At 47.4% G+C, this 19,923-nt stretch overlaps 1 protein-coding gene across 1 annotated transcript; it reads left to right on the forward strand.

Annotated features, from left to right (window-relative positions):
- Positions 1 to 4,706: 4,706 nt before the first annotated feature.
- On the forward strand, positions 4,707 to 12,977 carry RIIAD1 (regulatory subunit of type II PKA R-subunit (RIIa) domain containing 1). The gene is made up of 5 exons (XM_025357576.1): positions 4,707 to 4,807; positions 5,263 to 5,339; positions 10,941 to 10,987; positions 12,130 to 12,257; positions 12,859 to 12,977. The coding sequence occupies exons 1-4, from the start codon at positions 4,724 to 4,726 to the stop codon at positions 12,198 to 12,200; spliced, it is 279 nt and encodes a 92-aa protein (XP_025213361.1). The 5' UTR covers positions 4,707 to 4,723; the 3' UTR covers positions 12,201 to 12,257; positions 12,859 to 12,977.
- The last annotated feature ends 6,946 nt before the right edge of the window (positions 12,978 to 19,923 follow it).

The raw sequence follows: 19,923 nt of genomic DNA on the forward strand, positions 1-19,923 counted from the left end.
CCTCCCCACTCCCACCTCCTTTCCCCTGACATCAGTGATGTCAGTCTCAGGGGTCGAATACAAATTCTCTACCCTGGAGAGGGACGCACAATCCAAGCAAGAGCCACGCCCTCGTTCTATCTCCATCCTCCCTGACTCCTTTCCCGCCCCCAGAAGAGCAGCTGGTCCTGTTGATAATAACCCTTCCCCCATCTTACTCCCCAGTCAGTAGTTGGGCAAAGCACTAAGATGGAGAATTTACAGAGGAACCCTAAAATGGGGTCCATTGTTCCGGGGGCTGGAGCTGTCCCCGGTGCTGGAAGACTCAGGAGATGGGGGTTTAGGGGGGAAGAGGGGAGCCCGGCATCTGGGGACCCCCGAGAGTAGAGAGTCAAGGAAAGAAATCAGGGGAAAGAAGATGAGATAGGACGGTTGGACAGGCTGAAGGGGAAGGAGGTGTAGATGGAGAGGGAAGCAGGTCGCAGAGTCTGGGGGAAAAAGAAAAAATGCAGAGAGGAAAAATGGAAAGGAACGTGGGGAAGGCGAGAGCAGGATGAGATGAATGCAGAAAGAGAACTGTATATTTTCCAGAAAAGGAACCAAGAAAAACGATAGCTTTCTGGCATTTGCCGACGCCCCCTTCTCTCCCTCTGGGGGGTTTGTGAGTATAAGTGCGTGGGCAGGGAGGCCGCGGAGGAGGCGCGGCGGGCGCTCTCACTTGTAAGCTCCTTGAAGACCAGGACATCGTTTAATTCAGCATCTTACTGTTCATAGTGTCTAGCACCCTGTCTTGCTCATGCGTAGCAGGAGCTTAGCAAACACTTCATGCAAAGAACCTCTGACAACAGTGGATTCCTGATTCCTTCAGTGGGAAGAACCACAGCTGTCAAGCTTCCCCTTAGGATGTAGAAACCCAATTACTCTTTCCTTTGCTTCTTTCTTCAGTTGGGTTCTTTGAGTGGGACTCAAATTGAGCCAGGTAGCACAGAGGAGCAGGGGAGGCACATTCGGGGACCATTGCTCCCCTGAACGTGGATACTTCTATGGATGATTGGCAGGCTCCACGATCTGGAGGGAGCGTGAGCACACCCTCAGTGCAGGGATTATCTGTGGACATCAGACCTTGTCAGTGGTGGCAGCCCTTGCTTTCCATCAGTGCTCAGCAACGGGGGCTCTCCTGGGGTTCTGGGCTTTTGTAGAGCACCCTGTCTTCCTGTCATTCCCTTCTTCACCCCCGGAGTAGGGCTGCTGTTTCCACAGGGCACTCGTGTCTCTAAACTGTGTCCCAGCTGAGTCCCAGGGGCCTCCATTCCTGAGCTATCACAGCAGGCAGGCTTCTCTTCTGGAAGGAAAATAATAGTAACAGCTAGTGCTTACATGGCTCTTACAGTGTCCCAGGCTTTGTGCCAAGTGCTTTATATTTACTAACTCCTAAACCCTCACCACCCCCCTATGATGTAGATTTTGTCATTATCTCCAAATAGAGAGGAGGTAACCAAGACACAGAGCTGAAATAACTTGCCTAAAGCCATGCAGCTAGAAAGAGGTCTAGCTGAGATTGGAGCCCGGGCAGTCTGGCTCCTGCGTCCACGCATTTAACTCCCACATCAAACATTCCTCTTGAGAATAGGAGCAGTGGTGAAGTCTGGCCTTTCTTCCTCTTCTGTCTCCATTTAAGCCCTGGATGAGAGAGAGTCCTTCTTTTTACTGCTTGATTCTGTGGACCACCTCCCATCCTTCCTTAGTCTGTTTTTCTGTTGTGGCCTGGAGCCACGCTCTGGCAGTTGCTTGCATTTGAGTGAATGTGTATGTGTAGACTTGATGACACTTCATCACATGGATGCCCAGGTCCCCCAAGTAGGGTCCTCTAACATGGGGTGGCAGTGGGGGAGGTGCTAGAGGACTCAGTGGTGGGTGCTCAGAAGAAGCGAGTGATGGCAGAGCCAGGGAATCCAGAAGGGCAAACACATCTTGAAAGTAACTTTCCACTCACCTACCCCACCCCCACTGCTCCTTTCCTTGCCTTCTAATCTGATCTTGGTATTTATGGAGATGCTAAACAGATCATGCCCTCTGAGGATGGAGAAGGGGAAGACCCTATGGCCCTGTTGATCTCATTACTCTACGTCTTCTCAGCAAATCTGCCGCCCTGCTGCTCATTCAGGCTCCGGGCTAATCATATTAATTGAAATATTAAACATTCACAAAAATGAATTAAAATGAACTCCCCTCACTCCTCCTCCCAGTCAGTAATTGGGGAGATAGCTGCAGGCAGCAAAATGCCTCCAGTCCTTTGCTTAGTTTGTGGTCCTTAGATTAAAGGTGTCAGTCTGAGAGAAGAGGCAGGGTTTAGGGGAGAAGAGTGGTACCTCTCATCAGACTCTCCTTGCTGAGTGACTGTGAACACATCTCTGGTGTTCTTTCAGGCCATGGGATGGGAGTCCTGTGAGGTAAAGACAGGGGAGCCCTGAGACTCCAGTGCCTATTCCGGAAAGTTTCTCTCTAGGAGGGACAGAGGCTTCCAGGATACTGTCTCTGCCACCACCCCCAAGCTCACCCTCTTTTTTATTCCTCTGCAGTCAAAGCTAGGCTGCCCTACATAAAAAGATTATTGAATTTGTAAAGGGAGAGCTCTGATCCTGGCTTTAGATTCTTAGGAAATGAGAAATGCCGGATAATTGGGATATTTTTCAGAAAGGGCAAAATGTGGTGGTATGTGTGGGCAGAGTGGCCAGTCATCAAATACTGTCTGGCTTCACGGATTGAATACGGAGTGAAGACATCTGCAGCAGAATTTATGAGAGTGCACAAAGAATTGATTCTATAACCTTCCTGCCCTCAAGTGACTTCCACCTCAAGTGGAAAGTAAGACAGGCCAACACAATACATAATAGTGAGTACTGAGAGGCTGTTAAAAAAACAAAAAGTAGCCCCTCTCATACACGGGCATTTGGGCCATAGAATGTGATCAGTGAGGAAAGGCTTGATTGATTATCAAAGCACAAGAAGATCATAGATTGGCAGAGGGAGGATATCAATTTTCTACTTGGAGGTGGGGAGGTAGAGAACACTGTGCATGCCTGTGTGTGTCTGTGTGTGTCTGTGTGTGTAGGTTTGCTGGTCCAGGCTCTGGCATTGTCTAATACAATACAAGCCACATATATGGCTTAAAAATTTCTAGTAGCCATACATAAAAGCAAAAAGAAACAAGTGAAATCACTTTTAATAATAAATGTTGTTTAACCTGATATATCCAAAATACTATTTCAACATGTAAATCAATTACATGTTATTAATGAGATTTTTTTCATATCAAGCCTTCAAAATCCAGTGTTTATTTTATATTTGCTGCACATTTAACACCTACAGCCACATTTCAAGTGTTCAAGAGCCACAGGTGGCTCGTGGAGACTGTATTGGCTGGCACAGCTCTATATTGGCTGGCACAGCTCTGGAGGTGTCACCACTAGCTTCTCTGGAGGGAGTGTGGGGAGAAGACAGATCTTGGCCAACAGGAACCATTATCTCTGGTTAACCTCTTGTTCCTGCCGGAAAAAAAAAAAAAAAAATCACTTCTGACAGATGGCAGCTTATCTCTCTCTCACTCTATTAACTCTCTCTCTCTCTTAAAAAAAGACAACCAACCAAAATGATCACTAACTGGGATGGGGTTCCTGGGAAGTGGCTTGTAGCCCACAAACTAATTTACTTCTTGTGGTTTTCCCTGGCTTGGGAACTGCCAACACTTTCACTTCTTTTCCTCAGTCTTTGCTGGAAAGACAGAGGCAGACCGTTGACAACCCCATCCACGACCAGGGCCTAATGGTGAGCTTGTTTCTCATGGTATTTTCTTGCTCCTTAGGGAGTTGTTCACAAATCTGAAAAGACAGCCTCCCGTTTTTTCTCCTGCTTCTCAGAAGGCCTCTGCTGAGCACGATCTCTGCGGGGGTAGGAGCGCGGCATGTGTGTATTGATAGACAGGCTCATGCCCTTTCTCGTGGCTATTTTCAGCTCTCTGGCTTTATGTTTCACTTTCTCTTCTTAATTAGATACTAGAAGAACAAATCTTGAAAATCAAATTCCCTTTCTCCTCCCGTATTCAGTTAGGAGTGGAAGAAAATAATTTAGAATTTATGAGGAGAACAGGGTGAAGAGAAAGTTAATCTACACAAAAAAGTCAGTCCAAGAGGGGGAAATTCTGGCAGAATGTCCCCGGGGTCCTTTCCAACATCTTTAGTTGGAGAGAACGTTCCTTCCTTTGCAGAACTCAGCTCACTCTATGTTCTGGGGTGCTTCCACGTTGTTTGAAGAATCCACGGCTCCAGTGTCGAATGTGTACAGGACAGAAGGACGGGACGGTTTCTGGGACAGTGGAAAGGGAATAAGCCTGGGTTCTCTTTCCCCAGTACTAGGCTTCCTCTAGCTTCTGTCCAAGTGAGGGAGTCTGGAAGCAGATTCTGGGAGATCTTTTTTCCTGTTGTTTTACTCTAGGGCTAAGAAAAAAAAAAACTGAGGTTGGGTGGGGTCAAGAAGGGCTCATTCCACATACAATTAAGTCCAGAAATCAGTCCCCCAATCCTGGAAACGCGATCCTTTAGAGACCCCGCGCCGCCCCCGCCCCGGCTCCGGAGCTCACCCCTCAGCTCCCTCAGTCCCTCGCCCCAGCTTCGCTGAAGGGGCCGGGCTTGGGGGCGGGGCGGGGCCTCGCCGGCTCGCGGCCCGTCGCCTTGACGACCGCAGCAAGATGGAGACGCTGCCGAGCTTGCTGCGGCGGCCGGACCCCGGGGCCCTTAGTGCCGCGCAGCTGGAGCAGCTGCGAAAATTCAAGGTGGGTGCGCCCGCGCCCCTACCCGGCGTCCACCAAAGTGTAGCTCCCCAAGGACTGGGGCCCAGACTGGGAAGAGAGCCGCCGAGAGAAGGGGAGCGGGAGCCTGTTCCCTGACAAAGTGGGGAGGGTGCAGGGGGGACCCCCGGCGGACCTCTGGGCGTCTGAGCCCAGCACAGAGCGCCACGGGTGTCTGAGAGTACAGGAAGAACTAACTCAGGGACTCGGCCAGAGAAATGGGCCGAAATTACACATCCGACCTTAGTTAAGGCCCCTCAGCCTGAACAGGCGGCAGAATGATATTTTATCTGTAAGAAGATGGGTGGCTTAAACTTTCAAGCATCCTGGGGAAAGACTTGGGTTAAATGCGCACGCCGTTTCCCGCAGCCCCTCACATCTCCAGGGCTGAACCCTGCATCTGTTTCCTCATGGAGTGACCTTTTATTCTTGCCCCCCAGATTCAGACTCGGATTGCTAACGAAAAGTACCTAAGGACCCACAAAGAAGTAGAGTGGCTCATAAGTGGTTTCTTCAGGTAGGTGGTTTTCCAGGCTCTGGGATTTGTGGCACCCAGGGTTTTCTTCGTTATCGCTAGAGGTTTCCTTCAGTTATCTCTAAATTCTTAAAAATATGTCTATTCATTTACTTTAACCGTAAGGATAAATACATACCATATGACACTTGGAAGAGGGAATTTGGCGTTGAGAAACCCAACAGCTATCCACTGGGTGTAGAACACTATTCTCAGCCATAGGAGCTTAACAAAATCACTAGTTGAACTTAAAACAAAAATCAGTTGTCTGGTTGGCCCTTCCCTACGCGAAAACATTACTATAGAAAAATTCCAAGCGTTGGAAGCCACTCTTTTCTTGGGGAAGAGAAGACAATTTACCAGTGTATCCTGGAATATGTTCTTTCCTTCCCCCACCCTCCTTTCAGCCTGACATTTGCTTGAATGGAAACATATCCTAATGGGATGAAAGGCAGAGAATTAAAAAAAAGAAAAAAATCACAGAGCATCAGTGGATGAAAACAATAGAGCTATCTCAAATGCTGTTTGGTTATAGACAAATAGACAAGGTTTAAATAATTATAATGGCACCCATCTCCAGGCGTTGTGCTGTTTCCCTTAGCACTTACCACATTAGCACTTACCACACTGTATTGTAGTTGCGCTGTCAGTCTTCTGTTACCGGTCCAAAGCTCCCAGCTAGTGGAGTGTGTTTGTGTTCCCAGTGCCCACGCAGTGTGTGGCATCTTGGAACACTTTTGCTGATCCTCCCAGCACCTCCACAAAAGACAGGTTATTGTCGGCTGGGCATGGTGACTCACGCTTGTAATCCCAGCACTTTGGGAGGCTGAGGCGGGTGGATCAACTGAGGTCAGGTGTTAGAGACCAGCCTGGCCAACATGGTGAAACCCTGTCTCTACTAAAAATGCAAAAATTAACTGGGTATAGTGGCGGGCGCCTGTAATCTCAGCGACTTGGGATGGCTGAGGCAGGAGAATTGCTTGAACCTACGAGGTGGAGGTTGCAGTGAGCCGAGATAGCGCCACTGCATTCCAGCCTGGGCAACACAGCAAGACTCCATCTCACCAAAAAAAAAAAAGAAAGAAAAAAAGACAAGTTATTGTCATTTTCATTTTACAAGTAAGAAAATTTAAGCTCAGAAAGGTGGAGTACCTTCCCAAAGTTGCTGAACCAGGATTCAAACCCTCCACTGTATTGTGCTGTCAGCAGTTGGTCCCCATTTCCCCTCTGGACTATGTGCTTATAGCCAGAGTCAGGCCCTCCTTTGTCTTCTCAAAAGTTGTCCAGGTTGGGCGCGTAATCCCAGCTACTTGGGAGGCTGAGGCAGGAGAATTGCTTGAACGCAGGAGGCAGAGGTTGCAGTGAGCTGAGATTGCTCCATTGCACTCTAGCCTAGGCAACAAGAGTGAAACTCAGTCACAAACAAACAAAAGAAGTTGGCTGGGCAGATGTGTTGGCTCACGCCTGTAATCCCAGCACTTTGGGAGGCCAAGGCGGGTGATCATTTGAGACCAGGAGTTCAAGACCTGCCTGGCCAACATGGGGAAACCCCGTCTGTACTAAAAATACAAAAATTAGGCAGGCGTGGTGGCACGTGCCTGTAATCCCAGCTAGTTGGGAGACTGAGGCAGGGGAATCACTTAAATCTGGGAGGCAGAGGTTGCAGTGAGCCGAGATTGTGCCACTGCCGCCTGGGCGACAGAGCAAGATTCTGTCCTATAAAATAAAAATTATAAAAACTCACTATTCATATTATAGACGTTTCTCCAAGTGGCAACAGATTCTCAGAGGGCAGATAGGGGAAGGAGACAGAGAAAACTGAAACCTATCCAGTTATGAAGGCTGGCCAGGGATAAGCCTTGGGCAAAAGACAGTTTAGGGATCCTCTGTCAATATCAGACCTGAGGATCAGGCCGTCACCATTTGCAACTTTTCTTCTAAAGGGAAATAAGATGATACCGTTCCTATCTTGGGGAGCTTGCTCTCCAAGTTAGAAGTAGATCCAGCAGAGAGATTGGGGATAGAGGTTAAAAGCTGGAACTAAATCAACATTTGCATTGCTCTCAAACAACAGGATTAGAATACTTGGGGTTGATGAATGAAGAAGGAGTTGTTTCAGTCACCTGTCAGGGATGGTCTTGCTTCTCTCTTTGTCCAGGAACAGTCTCCAGGAGCAGCCTGGGTGTCTGGGACTGGCTGCTGTGGGGACAGCCCCAGATACTTCCTTTCCTTTCTTACCATGCTCCTGTCAAGGCCAGGTAGGCCACCAGGTTTTTCTTTTTGCTGTCCCTAAAGCTACTCCACCTGAAATCCTCCTGACCTCTTTTCCTGGGTGGAGCTTGCGGAGGGTTTCGTGTTTGAAGTTTTAGGGTTTACTTTTGTTTGTTCAGTGTCCTTGTTTCCTTTGATTGGTACCAGGATGAACCAGAATCAGCCTCGGTCCCTGCTGGTCACCTCACATGGTCCTTCCTGTGAGAAAAGAGGAAGGGAGAAGTGAGGGCAGAGTCCTGAGCACCGTGCCTGTCCTTGTCTGTTCTGCAAATCTCTGCTGTTGATTCATTCCAAGCCAAAAGAAGCTCTGAAGGGTTCTTTCTGGGAAGCAAACTCCCCACTTGGGTTTTTTGGATCCTAATGATTTATGGCCATTCAGCCACAATTCTCCAGCCTATACTGGTAAATACAGTGTACCAAACTCTTGACACCTTGAGTTTTGGACCTGCAAAATGGAAAGAGTAGGAATCTGACTTATTTTAAGGTACACGGAAACCTTGGGTTTTGTGCTGCAGATATGATAGATAGCCAGGTATGAAATTGTAGAAAGTCTTTTTTTTTTTTTTTTTTTTTTTTTTTTTGAGACGGAGTCTCGCTCTGTCGCTCAGGCTGGAGTGCTGTGGCGTGATCTCGCCTGACTGCAACCTCTGCCTCCCGTGTTCATGCCATTCATTCTGCTGCCTCAGCCTCTCGAGTAGCTGGGACTGTAGGTGCCCACCACCACACCCGGCTAATTATTTTGTATTTTTTTTAGTAGAGACGGGGTTTCACTGTGTTAGCCAGGATGGTCTCAATCTCCTGACCTCATGATCCACCCGCCTCGGCCACCCAAAGTGCTGGGATTACAGGCGTGAGCCACCGTTTTTTTGTTTTGTTTTGTTTTGTTTTGAGACAGAGTCTCTCACTATCACCTGGGCCGGAGTGCAGTGGCACAATCTCAGCTCACTGTAACCTCCACCTCCAGGGTTCAAGCGATTCTCCTGCCTCAGCCTCCCAAGTAGCTGGGATTACAGGTGCCCACCAGCAGGCCCGCTAACTTTTTGTATTTTTAGTGGAGATGGGGTTTCACTATGTTGGCCAGGCTGGTCTCAAACTCCTGACCCTCATGATCTGCCTGCCTCAGTCTCCCAAAGTGCTGGGATTACAAATACAGCAGTGATCATGTCCTTCCTTGGCTGGAAGAATCTTCAGTAGTTCCACAACATTGCTTTTTTGGGTTTATTTTTAAAGATTCTATTGAAATATACTGAAAAGTGACATATCCTAAGCTAGATGAACTGTCACAGGGTGAAAATACACATGGTACTATTGTTCAGATGAAGAAATAGAACCTTACCAGCACCTCACACCCTTTGTGCCCCTCCCAGGCACTCCCCTTAAAACAGTAGCTAGTATCCTGACTTCTATTAGCATGGATTTATTGCGCACTTTTATATTTTATATGAATGGGATTCTACACTACGTGCTCTTTTGTGCCTGTTTCCTTTTGCTCAGTGGTATCTTGTAGGTACTCCTTTCTCACTGCTGTATAATATTCCATCATGTGTTATGCCGTGTTTTGTCTATTTCCATTGTCTTTCAGACTGAGTATAAATGTCTCTCCCCAGCATTCAAGGCCCTCCGTAATAGAGCCTCTTCTGTTTCCCACTACTCCCTGCATTCGTCCCTCACTCCAGCCAGACCACGTTTCTGATCATTCTGCTGACCCCATGGAGCTCAGGCAAAGATGGCCCCTTGAGTGCTCTTTTGGACTCAAGATAGAAAGGTGTCTACAACCCACTTCCTACCCTCAAGGAAGTCGTAGTCTATAGAACACAAACTGTTTCTCTTTCTGGGCCTTTGCTCTTGCTGTTTCCCTGGATCTGGAATGTTCTTGTCCCTCCACCCTCATCCCGCCTACTACAATCCCATGTGTACTTCAAGGGTCCTCTCAAATGCCAGCTGCTTTGTGAAGATTGTTGGGTTCCTCCTCTCAGTAACCTCTCTCCCCACTCTGATCTCCCAGAGCACTATTTAATATCCTCTTTAGCACTTGTCAGAGGTTCCTTGACCTTTTGGACATTTGAAGACAAACCTGTTCCTTTTTACTTGCCTGTAAGTTATTTGAGGTAGGGCTATATTTTATTTTATTTTGAAAAAAGCAGTCACTCATATCCAGGGCAATTACACAAATTTGTGTTCAATAATTATCAAAATGAATTGAAGGAGAAGGGGGGCAAAATTCTTGAAGCTTAGGATAAGGAGGGGCTTCCTGGGGAGTTGGGAGGCCTTGGCCAAGAGAACATATTATAGATAGCACTGACCTTGGAGTCACAAGACCTGGGCCCTCTTTACTTTATTTACCAAGTTTATGAACTTGGGCAAATCATTAATCTTTTGAAGGCTTGGTTTCTTTGGATGTAAAATGGGGGCATAATAATGGCTGTTTCACAGGGTTGTTGTAAAGTGAGACAATATTTGTGAACATACTTTATGAACCATAAAACTCTATGCAATATGAGGCATTTTCAACTCTCTAGTGGCATTGGCCCTGCAGGTGTTACCACAGTGTCTCTTTGCTGGACTGAGGGGCCAACAACCATCTGAGGTCCATCTTTTAGCTCTGTTTATTGTATCTCCCTCTGCCCCTTGAATTCATGGTTAAGCTTACTCAGGACATTGTGGGGCTGCATATCTCCCACCAGTCGTAGGCCAGCCGGCATGTTCTTCATCTTTGCCTCTTGCCCTTGGCTTGAGATCTGGTTCAGTGAAAATGGTCGTTGAGGCTGGGTGCCGTGGCTCAAGCCTGTAATCCCAGCACTTTCGAAGGCCGAGGTAGGAGGATCACATGAGCCTGGGAGTTCGAAACCAGCCTGGACCCACATAGTAAGACTCTGCCACTACAAAAAAATTAGCCAGCACAGTGGCACACGTCTGTAGTCCCAATGAGTCGAGAGGCTGGACATGGGAGGATCTCTTGAGCCAGGGAGGGTGATCGCGTCACTGTACTCCAGGCTGGGTGACAGAGCGAGACCCTGTCTCAAATAAATAAATAAATGCACCATAAAAAAGGTTGTTGATGGAATGACAAGCCCCACTTGACTGCAGCACAGCTCTTTTGTGACATAAGCAATATCCTAGTGTATTGACATTTAGGATGCTTTGCTCCTTGCCTTAGATATGGAGTTGAAGGAAAATCACGAATGAAAGGGTCTTTGTCAGGAGTCTGAGGATTTATTGACTCCCAAGATGGTTGTGTCTCAGGTTAATCTGTGAAAGCACAGGACATGAAGTGTAGCCACAGCCTGCCTTAAAGTCTGCTTACCTCCCATCCTATCCCTTCATGTTTTCCAGAGAAATATTTTTGAAAAGACCAGACAACATCCTAGAATTTGCTGCAGGTGAGTAAGGCAGCGTCGGTTTTGGGTATCTGACAAAGCCAGCACGGAGAGCATGTTTATGAGTTTAAACTTGAATGAGCCCAGGATTCTCCCTGCGGAGTCTGGGGTACTCCTTCACCTGATGTCCCCCAAGGGAACTTTTTCTCAGCTTTTTCTTTCCTCCATCATCATTTCCTCAAAATGAGGACAGACCAGAAATGAGGCAGAACTTCCTCATAGTGAGGATGGTTAAGAATTTTGAGATTCCCAAAGGAACGTATCGGCAGCTTTTCCCTTGGTAATCTTAAAGCAGGGCTCTCAACCCTAGCTGTGCATCAGAATCACCTGGGGAGCTTTTAGAAATACTGATGCTCAGGCCCCACCCCCAGAGAGTTTTATTTAATTAGTCTGGGGTGGGGCCCAGCATACAGGGCTTTAAAGACTCCCCAGGTGATTCTAATGGACTGGCTGCCCGAGATGCCTTAAGGTCAATGGTATTTAGAGGGAAAGGGATGGGTCCGACAATTTCTTGGGTCCTGTTAGTCCTGAGAATTGGGTACCTCCCAGACCTCAAACCATTGCTAACGGAATCTCAATACGCCTTTGCTAGCGCAGCAGATGCTGCCTGTGATTCACAGTATGCTGGGTGTATAAAAACCCTCATCTGGCGTCATCCTGCGAGAGCTTGGCTCTCCTCTGAGAGGGTATTCTCAGAGAAGGCGTGATAGCTCAGAGACGGGAGCTGGCAAGCCGAACTGAGACAAGAATAATACTTGGCATTTATTTGGGCCCCAAGATGGGCCTGGAGCAGAAAACCCAGAGAATCCCTGAGCCCTCTGATGGCTCTCTGTGCGTCAGCAGGCGGAGGAGCAAACAGTGCAGCACAGGGTAGGTGGGGGGTGGGGGCAGGCACAGCGTGGAGGGGCGGCAGCCAGCCTCTGGGCGCCCTTCCTGGGAATGTTGGAGCTGGCAGACTCAGAACTGCTTGGGTGGGGGCAGTGACCGCTCATTTTACCATATTACATTGTAAAGCAGGGCCATTAGTAGCAGTCCTGCTAGTACCAAGCCATCCTAACTTTCTGGTGGAGTAAGCTGTTTCCTTCCGTGGGTAAGTCTTTTCCCTTTGGGTATAGATGATGTCTTCTTTTTGATTTTTATCCCAGACTACTTCACGGATCCAAGACTTCCCAGCAAAATTCACATGCAGCTAATTAAAGACAAGAAAGTGGCTTAATTAGCAAAATCATGATGCTTGGCTGTTGGGAGAGACCAGACAGAATCCAGCCTCAGGGTGGGTGTTAACCTCACTTACAGACAGAGGCTTCTTTACTCTTGCGAAAATAAGCTGTGGTTTATTGGTCCAGGGTGTGAAAGAAATCAAGTGGAGAATTTAAAAGAGAAGTTTAATGCAAATGTTTAGTTTTTCCTATACTGTCTTGGGGAATTAGGGACTGTGACGAGAGGCCCAGGGTTGATTGGTCATGTCAGTATCAGGAAGCTTCTTAATGTAGTGGAATGGATTAAGAGAGTGGAAGTGGGAGTACAGTAGTTCAGGGGTAAAGATGGCAACAGGGAGATGGGGAGGGGACCATTAGCATCAAGATGATGTTCCTGCTGGTGGCCTTTCCCGTGTGACCTTGGTGGTGAGAGGAGAGATGTTTCCATTGCTTCTGGAAGGGGTGGGAGCAGTTTCCTTCCTTGCATCTTGGATTGGGCACTTTCCCATTCCTGCCTCATCTTCAAGCCAGGCTGTCCCATTGAGGCCACCACAAGTTTTTCAGGCAGAATGATTCCTGAAATGATATTGAAAGCTGGGATTAAAAAAAAAAAAAAAAAAAAGAGGTGAGAAAAGGTCACACTCCTAATCTAGTGGAACCATTTTTGTTTTGCAGGGTCATCTGGAGGCATGAGAGCCCTCCTGCCATCAGTGTGGGTTTCCAAGCTGCCTTGGGCTCTGTCTACTGTCGCAAAAGCTTTCAAAGATATTCATTAAACACAGACCTTCCTGCTCTCTCTGCTTTATTTCACTCAAGAAGAGGAAGCCATCCTTCATGGGAGGGCTGCTCTGCCCCACTTTGACGTGCGAGGCAGCAGGCCTGTTTCCACTTTCAGGGCGGCCAGGGGCCTCTTGCTGGGTCAGTGGGCTGTCGTGCCCACCCCCTGAGAAGAACACAGCTGATCATGGGGGCACAGAAACAAGCGAGTCCATGCTTCAGCTGTGGTTTTGTTTTCTTGTTTATCTTACTTCCTGGGTTACTGTACAGAGTGTAAGGTGATGATTAACTTTGATTTCCATAGAAGCAATTGTAAGAGGAATTGGGCTGGAAGGACATCAAGATAATGTGAGATTAGCCACAGAAAACCCATTCAGGGTCATGGATATTGTGAAATATGTGCCCACCAAGGGATCTGGGAGTTGTGGGCTTTGTTCTTGAGGACTCTGGGGAACTTGCTGCCCATCCACTTGATTTCAGGTAAGAGGTATGGGAGTGGACCAGATGGCCTCAGGAAGTCCTTTTCAGGCCTAGGAGCTTGGGGGTCTTTTGTGGTTATGTCCTACCCCTCTGGCCTGCACGATCCGCTGGCTCCACTGTAGAAAGAACCTCTCACCTGTGCGTTACGTGTCAACATCACCATAGCAACAGAAGCCCAGACCAAAGCAGGGTTGTATTATTTTTATCTGCCTTGTCTCTGTCGGCCTTGTTCCTAGCTGCCGTCACCTGCAGTAGTAGAAAGGGCAACAAAACAGCGTGTTTAAAGAACTATTAAAACTATACATAATAAGCTATGGAATAGGAACTTGAGGAGTTATTTTTAGTGCCTTCAGAGTCACACTTCAGGAGCTATGGCACTGACAATAAGATATCCTTCTTTAGAAAATCCAAACGAACACTTCAGCAAAAAACACGCATCTACTAAGGACCTCTGATGTGAAGTGTTGTATTAGACAATGCGAGAACCTTTCCTGGGGAAAGAGACCTGGAACAATGTGGGGAGAGAGCAAAGCATTTTCCAAGATGCTGTAGCACATGATTTAATACTGGGAGAGTATAGTGGTTCATTCTTGGGGGAGTTTCCTGGTAGAAATAAGAAATCCTTTTCTTATATTTACACTTAAGGGACATTTCAATGCCTTCCTGAGTAAAGAATGAATTTAGCACATGTTCATAGGGCATCTACTTTGTGTGAGATGCTGTGCTATGTCCTGGGGGCAAGACATAAAGATAGTACCGCCACAGAACTGTTTATAGTCTGAGGAGATGGGCTTCTTTTCTCCCATAACTTTACCTGTCTGAATATCTCACCTATTAGACTAAAAGCTCCATAAGGGCAGGGACCAAACCTGAAAATCTAACTTGTTCACTACTGAATTCCTGACTCCTAGCAGTCTTTGGCAAATAGCAGGCACTCAGCAAGCATTTGCAGAGAAAATGCTTGTCTGCATAATTGAATGAGCAGTCGCATTACATCAATTGCTATATTGGCAATTACATACCTCTGATGGAAGTAGGTACATAATATAAGGGGAGGTAGAAGAAAAAGCACCAGGTTTGTCTGGGAGAGTGAGGGCAATCCCATGAGAACTGGCATGTGATGGATTAGAAAGGGTTTGCCAGCCGGACATGGTGGCTCACACCTGTAATCCCAGCACTTTGGGAGGCCGAAGCAGGCAGATCACAAGGTCAGGAATTTGAGATCAGCCTGGCCAATATGGTGACACCCTGTCTCTACTAAAAATACAAAAATTAGCCAGGCGAGGTAGCGCACGCTTGTAGTCCCAGCTACTCGGGAGGCTGAGGCAGAAGAATCATTTGAACCCGGGAGGTGGAGGTTGCAATGAACCGAGATCGTGCCACTGCCCTCCAGCCTGGGTGACACAGGAGACTCAGTCAATCTCAAAAAAATAAAATAAAAAAAAAAGGGTTTGACAGGCAGACCTGGGACGAGATAGTCAAGAGCAAGGATGACTCTGCTGAGCAGGATGGTGGTGGCAGGTCCTGTTTGTCACCTGCTTGCCCTTATCCTTTTCTTCCTTGCTAACGGAACTCCAGGTTTGCTGAGGGCAGCAGTGGGTTCAGCCCCAGGTAGTGGATGGAATTTGGTCTGGTCCAGCCATAACAATGGCATTCCCTGACTTCCCAGGCTTCCTTGCAGCTTGGGGCAGCCATTTATTCATGGGCTAGAGGTAAAAGTGTGCTGGGGGTTCTACAAAAACCTTTGCTTTTCTTAACAAAAAGCCAGAGTTGGGGACAACAGATTAGGTTGGAATAGCCCTCCCCTTTTTGGTTTGTACCTGAATGTGATGCCTCGAGCTATACAGTCATCTTTTTTTTTTTTTTTTTTTTGAGACAGAGTGTTACTCTGTTGCCCAGGCTAGAGCTCAGGGGCGTGATCTTGGCTCACTACAACCTCTGCCTCCCAGGTTCAAGCGATTCTCCTGCCTCAGCCTCCTGAGCAGGTAGGATTACAGGCATGTGCCACCATGCCCGGCTAATTTTTGTATTTTTAGTAGAGATGGGGTTTCACCATGTTGGTCAGGTTGGTCTCAAACTCTTGGCCTCATGTGATCCGCCCGCCTTGGCCTCCCAAAGTGCTGGGATTACAGGCGTGAGCCACCGCACTCAGCCTGAGCAGCCATCTCAAGACCATGAGGTAACCAGTGTGAGGGTGAAAGCCAGACTTCTAGAACAGCAGAAAGGGAAGATGGGGAGACCCTGGGGTCCTGATGGCATCTTTGAGCACTTAAACAGCCCAGAAATCACCCACCTACCTTCAGACTTCTTGGCAAATGAGAATAGTGAATCTCTTTTGTTTCAAAATCAAAGAGTTTACATCCTGTTCCACCACTTACTAGATATCTGGCCTTGTCCAAATCACTTCACTTCCTTGAGCACTGGGTTTCTCATCTATAAGACCTACAATACCCACCTCTCCAGGTTGTTTGGATTAGAGGTAAAGAATGGACAGTACCTGGTGCATGGGAGATGTTTGCTAGTGGCATACCCCCTGGGTGATGTATGAAGTACAAGGGTAGGTGTGGTGATAGGAAAAGCCAGGTAAGAAGGTAGGACAAATCAAAAGGTACTGTGTACTAAGGCACAGGAGGTTAGGTTTTTATCTTGTAGGCAATGGAGAGCTAGCAAAGAATTGTAAGCCGAGGGGAATTTATAAAGAGATTTGCATTGAGAAGGCCGGGCGCAGTGGCTCACGCCTGTAATCCCAGCACTTTGGGAGGCCGAGGCGGGTGGATCACCTGAGGTCGGGAGTTCGAGACCAGCCTGACCAACATGGAGAAACCCCGTCTCTACTAAAAATACAAAATTAGCTGGGCCTGGTGGCACATGCCTATAATCCCAGCTACTAGGGAGGCTGAGGCAGGAGAATTGCTTGAACCTGGGAGGCGGAGGTTGCGGTGAGCCGAGATCGTGCCATTGCACTCCAGCCTGGGCAACAGAGTGAAACTCTGCCTTAAAAAAAAAAAAAAAAAAAAGAGATTTGCATTGAGAAAGTATAATAGCGTGGAAGACAAATTAGGGGAAACTAAGTCTAGAAATGGGAAGACCTGTAGGGAGATGATCGTAATTGTCCAAGCTGTTTGGGCATGGTGGCTCACACCTGTAATCCCAGCACTTTGGGAGACTGAGGCGGACTTGAGGTCAGGAGTTCGAGACCAGACTGGCCAACGTGGTGAAACCCTGTCTCTATCAAAATACTCCACTAAAATTAGCTGGGTGTAGTGGCGCACACCTGTGTTCTCAGCTACTTAGGAAGTTGAGATGGGAAGATCGCCTGAGCCTGGGAGGTCAAGGCTGCAGTGAGCCAAGGTTGCGCCACTGTACTCCACTGTACTCCAGCCTGGGCAACAGTGAGACTCTTTTTTTTTTTTTTTTAAATAATTGTCCAAGCTGTCATTGTCTCTCACCTGCACCATTTCAGTTGCTTCTTACCCTAGTCTCTGTTGACTCTCTGTCCACTCTTTCAGTTGAGAATGTATTTAGGTGTAGGTAACAGAAAAAGAAATTTATAGTGACTTAAACAAATATGGGGTCATTTTTCTCACCTAAACAGTTCAGCAGTAGGCAAGAGTCAAAGGGTCAATGATGTTGACAAGTACCCAGACCAGGTTTTTTCTGTCCTCAATCTACCAGCTTAGCCTGTCCCTTTGTGGCTGTGAGGCCTCCTGCACTCTCAGGTGTCCTCTTTACATTTCAGGCAGGGAGAAGGGCAGAGAGCTGCACCAGCTGACTTTGTCCCTTTTTATCAGCAAAGACAAGCTTTCTCCGAAGGTCTCCCACCTCCCCCTCACTGGCCAGACCAGGGTCACGCGGCCTATCCTAAGCTCAACAGAGACCAGGAATGGGAGGAAAACTGCTGGGTGAGACCCACATCAGCATCTGTCCCACCTGCACTCCCTGATCCATCTTCCATGTAACAGCTGGGATAATTCTTGTTTTAAAGTTTAATTTTATTGATTTTTGAGACAGTCTTGTTCTGTCACTCAGGTTGGAGTACAGTGAAGCTCACTGTAACTTCAAACTTTTGGGCTCAAACAGTCCTCTTACTTCAGCCTCCCTAGTACTAGGACTAGGGACAGGTATATGCCACCACTAATTTTTAAAAAAATGTTGTAGGCTGGGTGCAGTGGCTCACACCTGTATTCCCAATACTCTGGGAAGCCAAGGCAGTGGATCACTTGAGGTCGAGAGTTCGAGACCAGCCTGGCCAACATGGTGAAACCTCATCTCTACTAAAAATACAAAAAAAATTAACTTGGTATGGTGGCACACAATTGTAATCCCTACTACTTGGGAGGCTGAGGTAGGAGAATTGCTTGAACTCAGAAGGCAGAGGTCGCAGTGAGCTGAGATCGTGCCATTGCACTCCAGCCTGGGTGACAGAGCAAGACTCCATCTAAAAAAAAAAAAATTTTTTTTTTTTTTGTAGGCATGGGTTGCCTAGATTGCCGTGTTGCCCAGACTGGCTCAAACTCCTGGGCTCAAGTGATCCTCCTGCCTCAGTCTCTCAAAATGTTGGGATTATAGGTGTTAGCCTTCATACCTGGCCTAGAATGATCTTTTAAGAAACTGAAATCAGAGTATGCCCTCTCCTGCCTAAAACCCATTAGTAGTTTCCCATGAGCTTAAAATCCAGATGGCACTCCAGGGGCTACAAAGCTTTGCAAGACCCCATCCACCCCTCAGACTTACCTACTCTTTCCTTCTCACTTCACTATGTTCTAGCCAGACTAATCTTTTTTCTGTTCCTCAAACATGCCGAGGTAGTTTCCATTTTAGTGCCTTTGAACTCTCCCTGATTTCTCCGCTCCAGATGTTCACATGGCTCGTGATGGAAGTTGGAATGCCCTGTGCTGAAAGGAAGAGAGAACTCCACCATGAGTGGCTTACACAAACAGGGCTTGCTTTTCTCCCATAGCGAGTCTGGGGGTGGTGGCTGCTGGCCTTGGTTCAGGGCCTGCATCTCTCTAGAGTTTCCTTTCTTTCTCTCATGATCAGAGGAGGACCAGGAGGACCAGGAAGGGACTCTGCCAATGCAATTGTCTTTTTTTTTTTTTTTTCCAGAAAAGTGAGAGCTTTCCCTCCACCACAGCTGACTTTCATTGGCCAGAACTGTGGACGTGCCTCCTCTTGAAGGGAGGCTGGAAAATGGAGTATTTCAGCAGCCAACAGTGCCCTAGACAGCTTCTTGTCACTGCCACAGAGTCCTTTCCTAGTGAGCCAACTAAAGTAGCCTCCCCCAAATATTTTTCAATATTTAACTAAAAAATACTTCCCCTTTGGCCAAGCACAGTGGCTCATGCCTGTAATCCCAGCACTTTGGGAGGCCAAGGCAGGTGGATCATGAGTTCAGGAGATCGAAACCATCCTGGCCAACATGGTGAAACCCCGTCTCTACTAAAAATACAAAAATTAACTGGGCACGGTGGCAGATGCCTGTAATCCCAGCTACTCGGGAGGCTGAGGCAGGAGAATTGCTTGAACCTGGGAGGCGGAGGTTGCAGTGAGCCAAGATCGCACCACTGCACTCCAGCCTGGAGACAGAGTGAGATTCCATCTAAAATAAATAAATAAATATATATATATATCCCCCTAGTCATTCTTCTCACATCACTTTGTTTTGTTTTCTTCATATCCCCTATCACTGTCTGATACTATCTTGGTTATTTTGTTGTTACTATCTGTGGCCCCAAGAATGCATGCTCCAGTGAGGCCTTGTCAGCCCTGTTCATCACTCTGTGACCAGCACCCACAGTAGTGTCTTTTTGTACAGATGGGTTGCCCAGGTTGCCTTGTTGCCCGGGCTGGTCTCAAACTCCTAGGCTCAAATGATCCTCTTGCCTCAGTCTCTCAAAGTGTTGAGATTACAGTTCTGAGCCTCCACACCTGGCCTAGAATGATCTTTTAAGAAACTAAAATCAGAGTATGCACTCTCAGTGTAATCTCCACCCCCTGGATTCCAGCAATTTTCCTGCCTCAGCCTCCTGAGTAGTTGAGATTACAGGTATGCGCCACCACACCCAGCTAATTTTTGTATTTTTACCGAGTTGGTCAGGCTGGTCTCGATCTGACCTCGTGCAGCTGCTCAATATGCATTTGCTGAAAGATAAATCGATGGGGTGTTGGAAGACTGAACTGCAGGATGAGGCCTTGATATATGCAGTGGCATGAAAACGGGAGGTGAATTCTAGACATATTTAGGAAGGGGAATTGGCAGGACCTGTAATTTAAATGGAGTGGAGTTATTACAGAAGTTGTAGATTCTAGAATGACTTCCAGGTTTTTTGCACGGGAAGAAGAGGAATGCTGGAATCATTCACTAATACAGAGGGGAAGCAGGTAGGGGCAGGGGAAATGGGGAGATGAATTTTGGCCAAAAGGTTTCCACTGAGTTTGCAACTGGGTCATGGTGATGTGAACATGAATAACTTCAGTGGGGTA

The sequence above is a fragment of the Theropithecus gelada genome, chromosome 1 (genome assembly GCF_003255815.1).
Source record: "Theropithecus gelada isolate Dixy chromosome 1, Tgel_1.0, whole genome shotgun sequence".
NCBI lineage: Eukaryota > Metazoa > Chordata > Mammalia > Primates > Cercopithecidae > Theropithecus > Theropithecus gelada.

Bases quoted from the DNA above. Each gene is read 5' to 3' on its own strand.
- RIIAD1 (XM_025357576.1), top strand. From the start codon at position 4,724: ATGGAGACGCTGCCGAGCTTGCTGCGGCGGCCGGACCCCGGGGCCCTT. The intron at 4,808-5,262 runs GTGGGTGCGCCC...CTTGCCCCCCAG, and splicing joins AGCAGCTGCGAAAATTCAAG to ATTCAGACTCGGATTGCTAA. The intron at 5,340-10,940 runs GTAGGTGGTTTT...CATGTTTTCCAG, and splicing joins CTCATAAGTGGTTTCTTCAG to AGAAATATTTTTGAAAAGAC.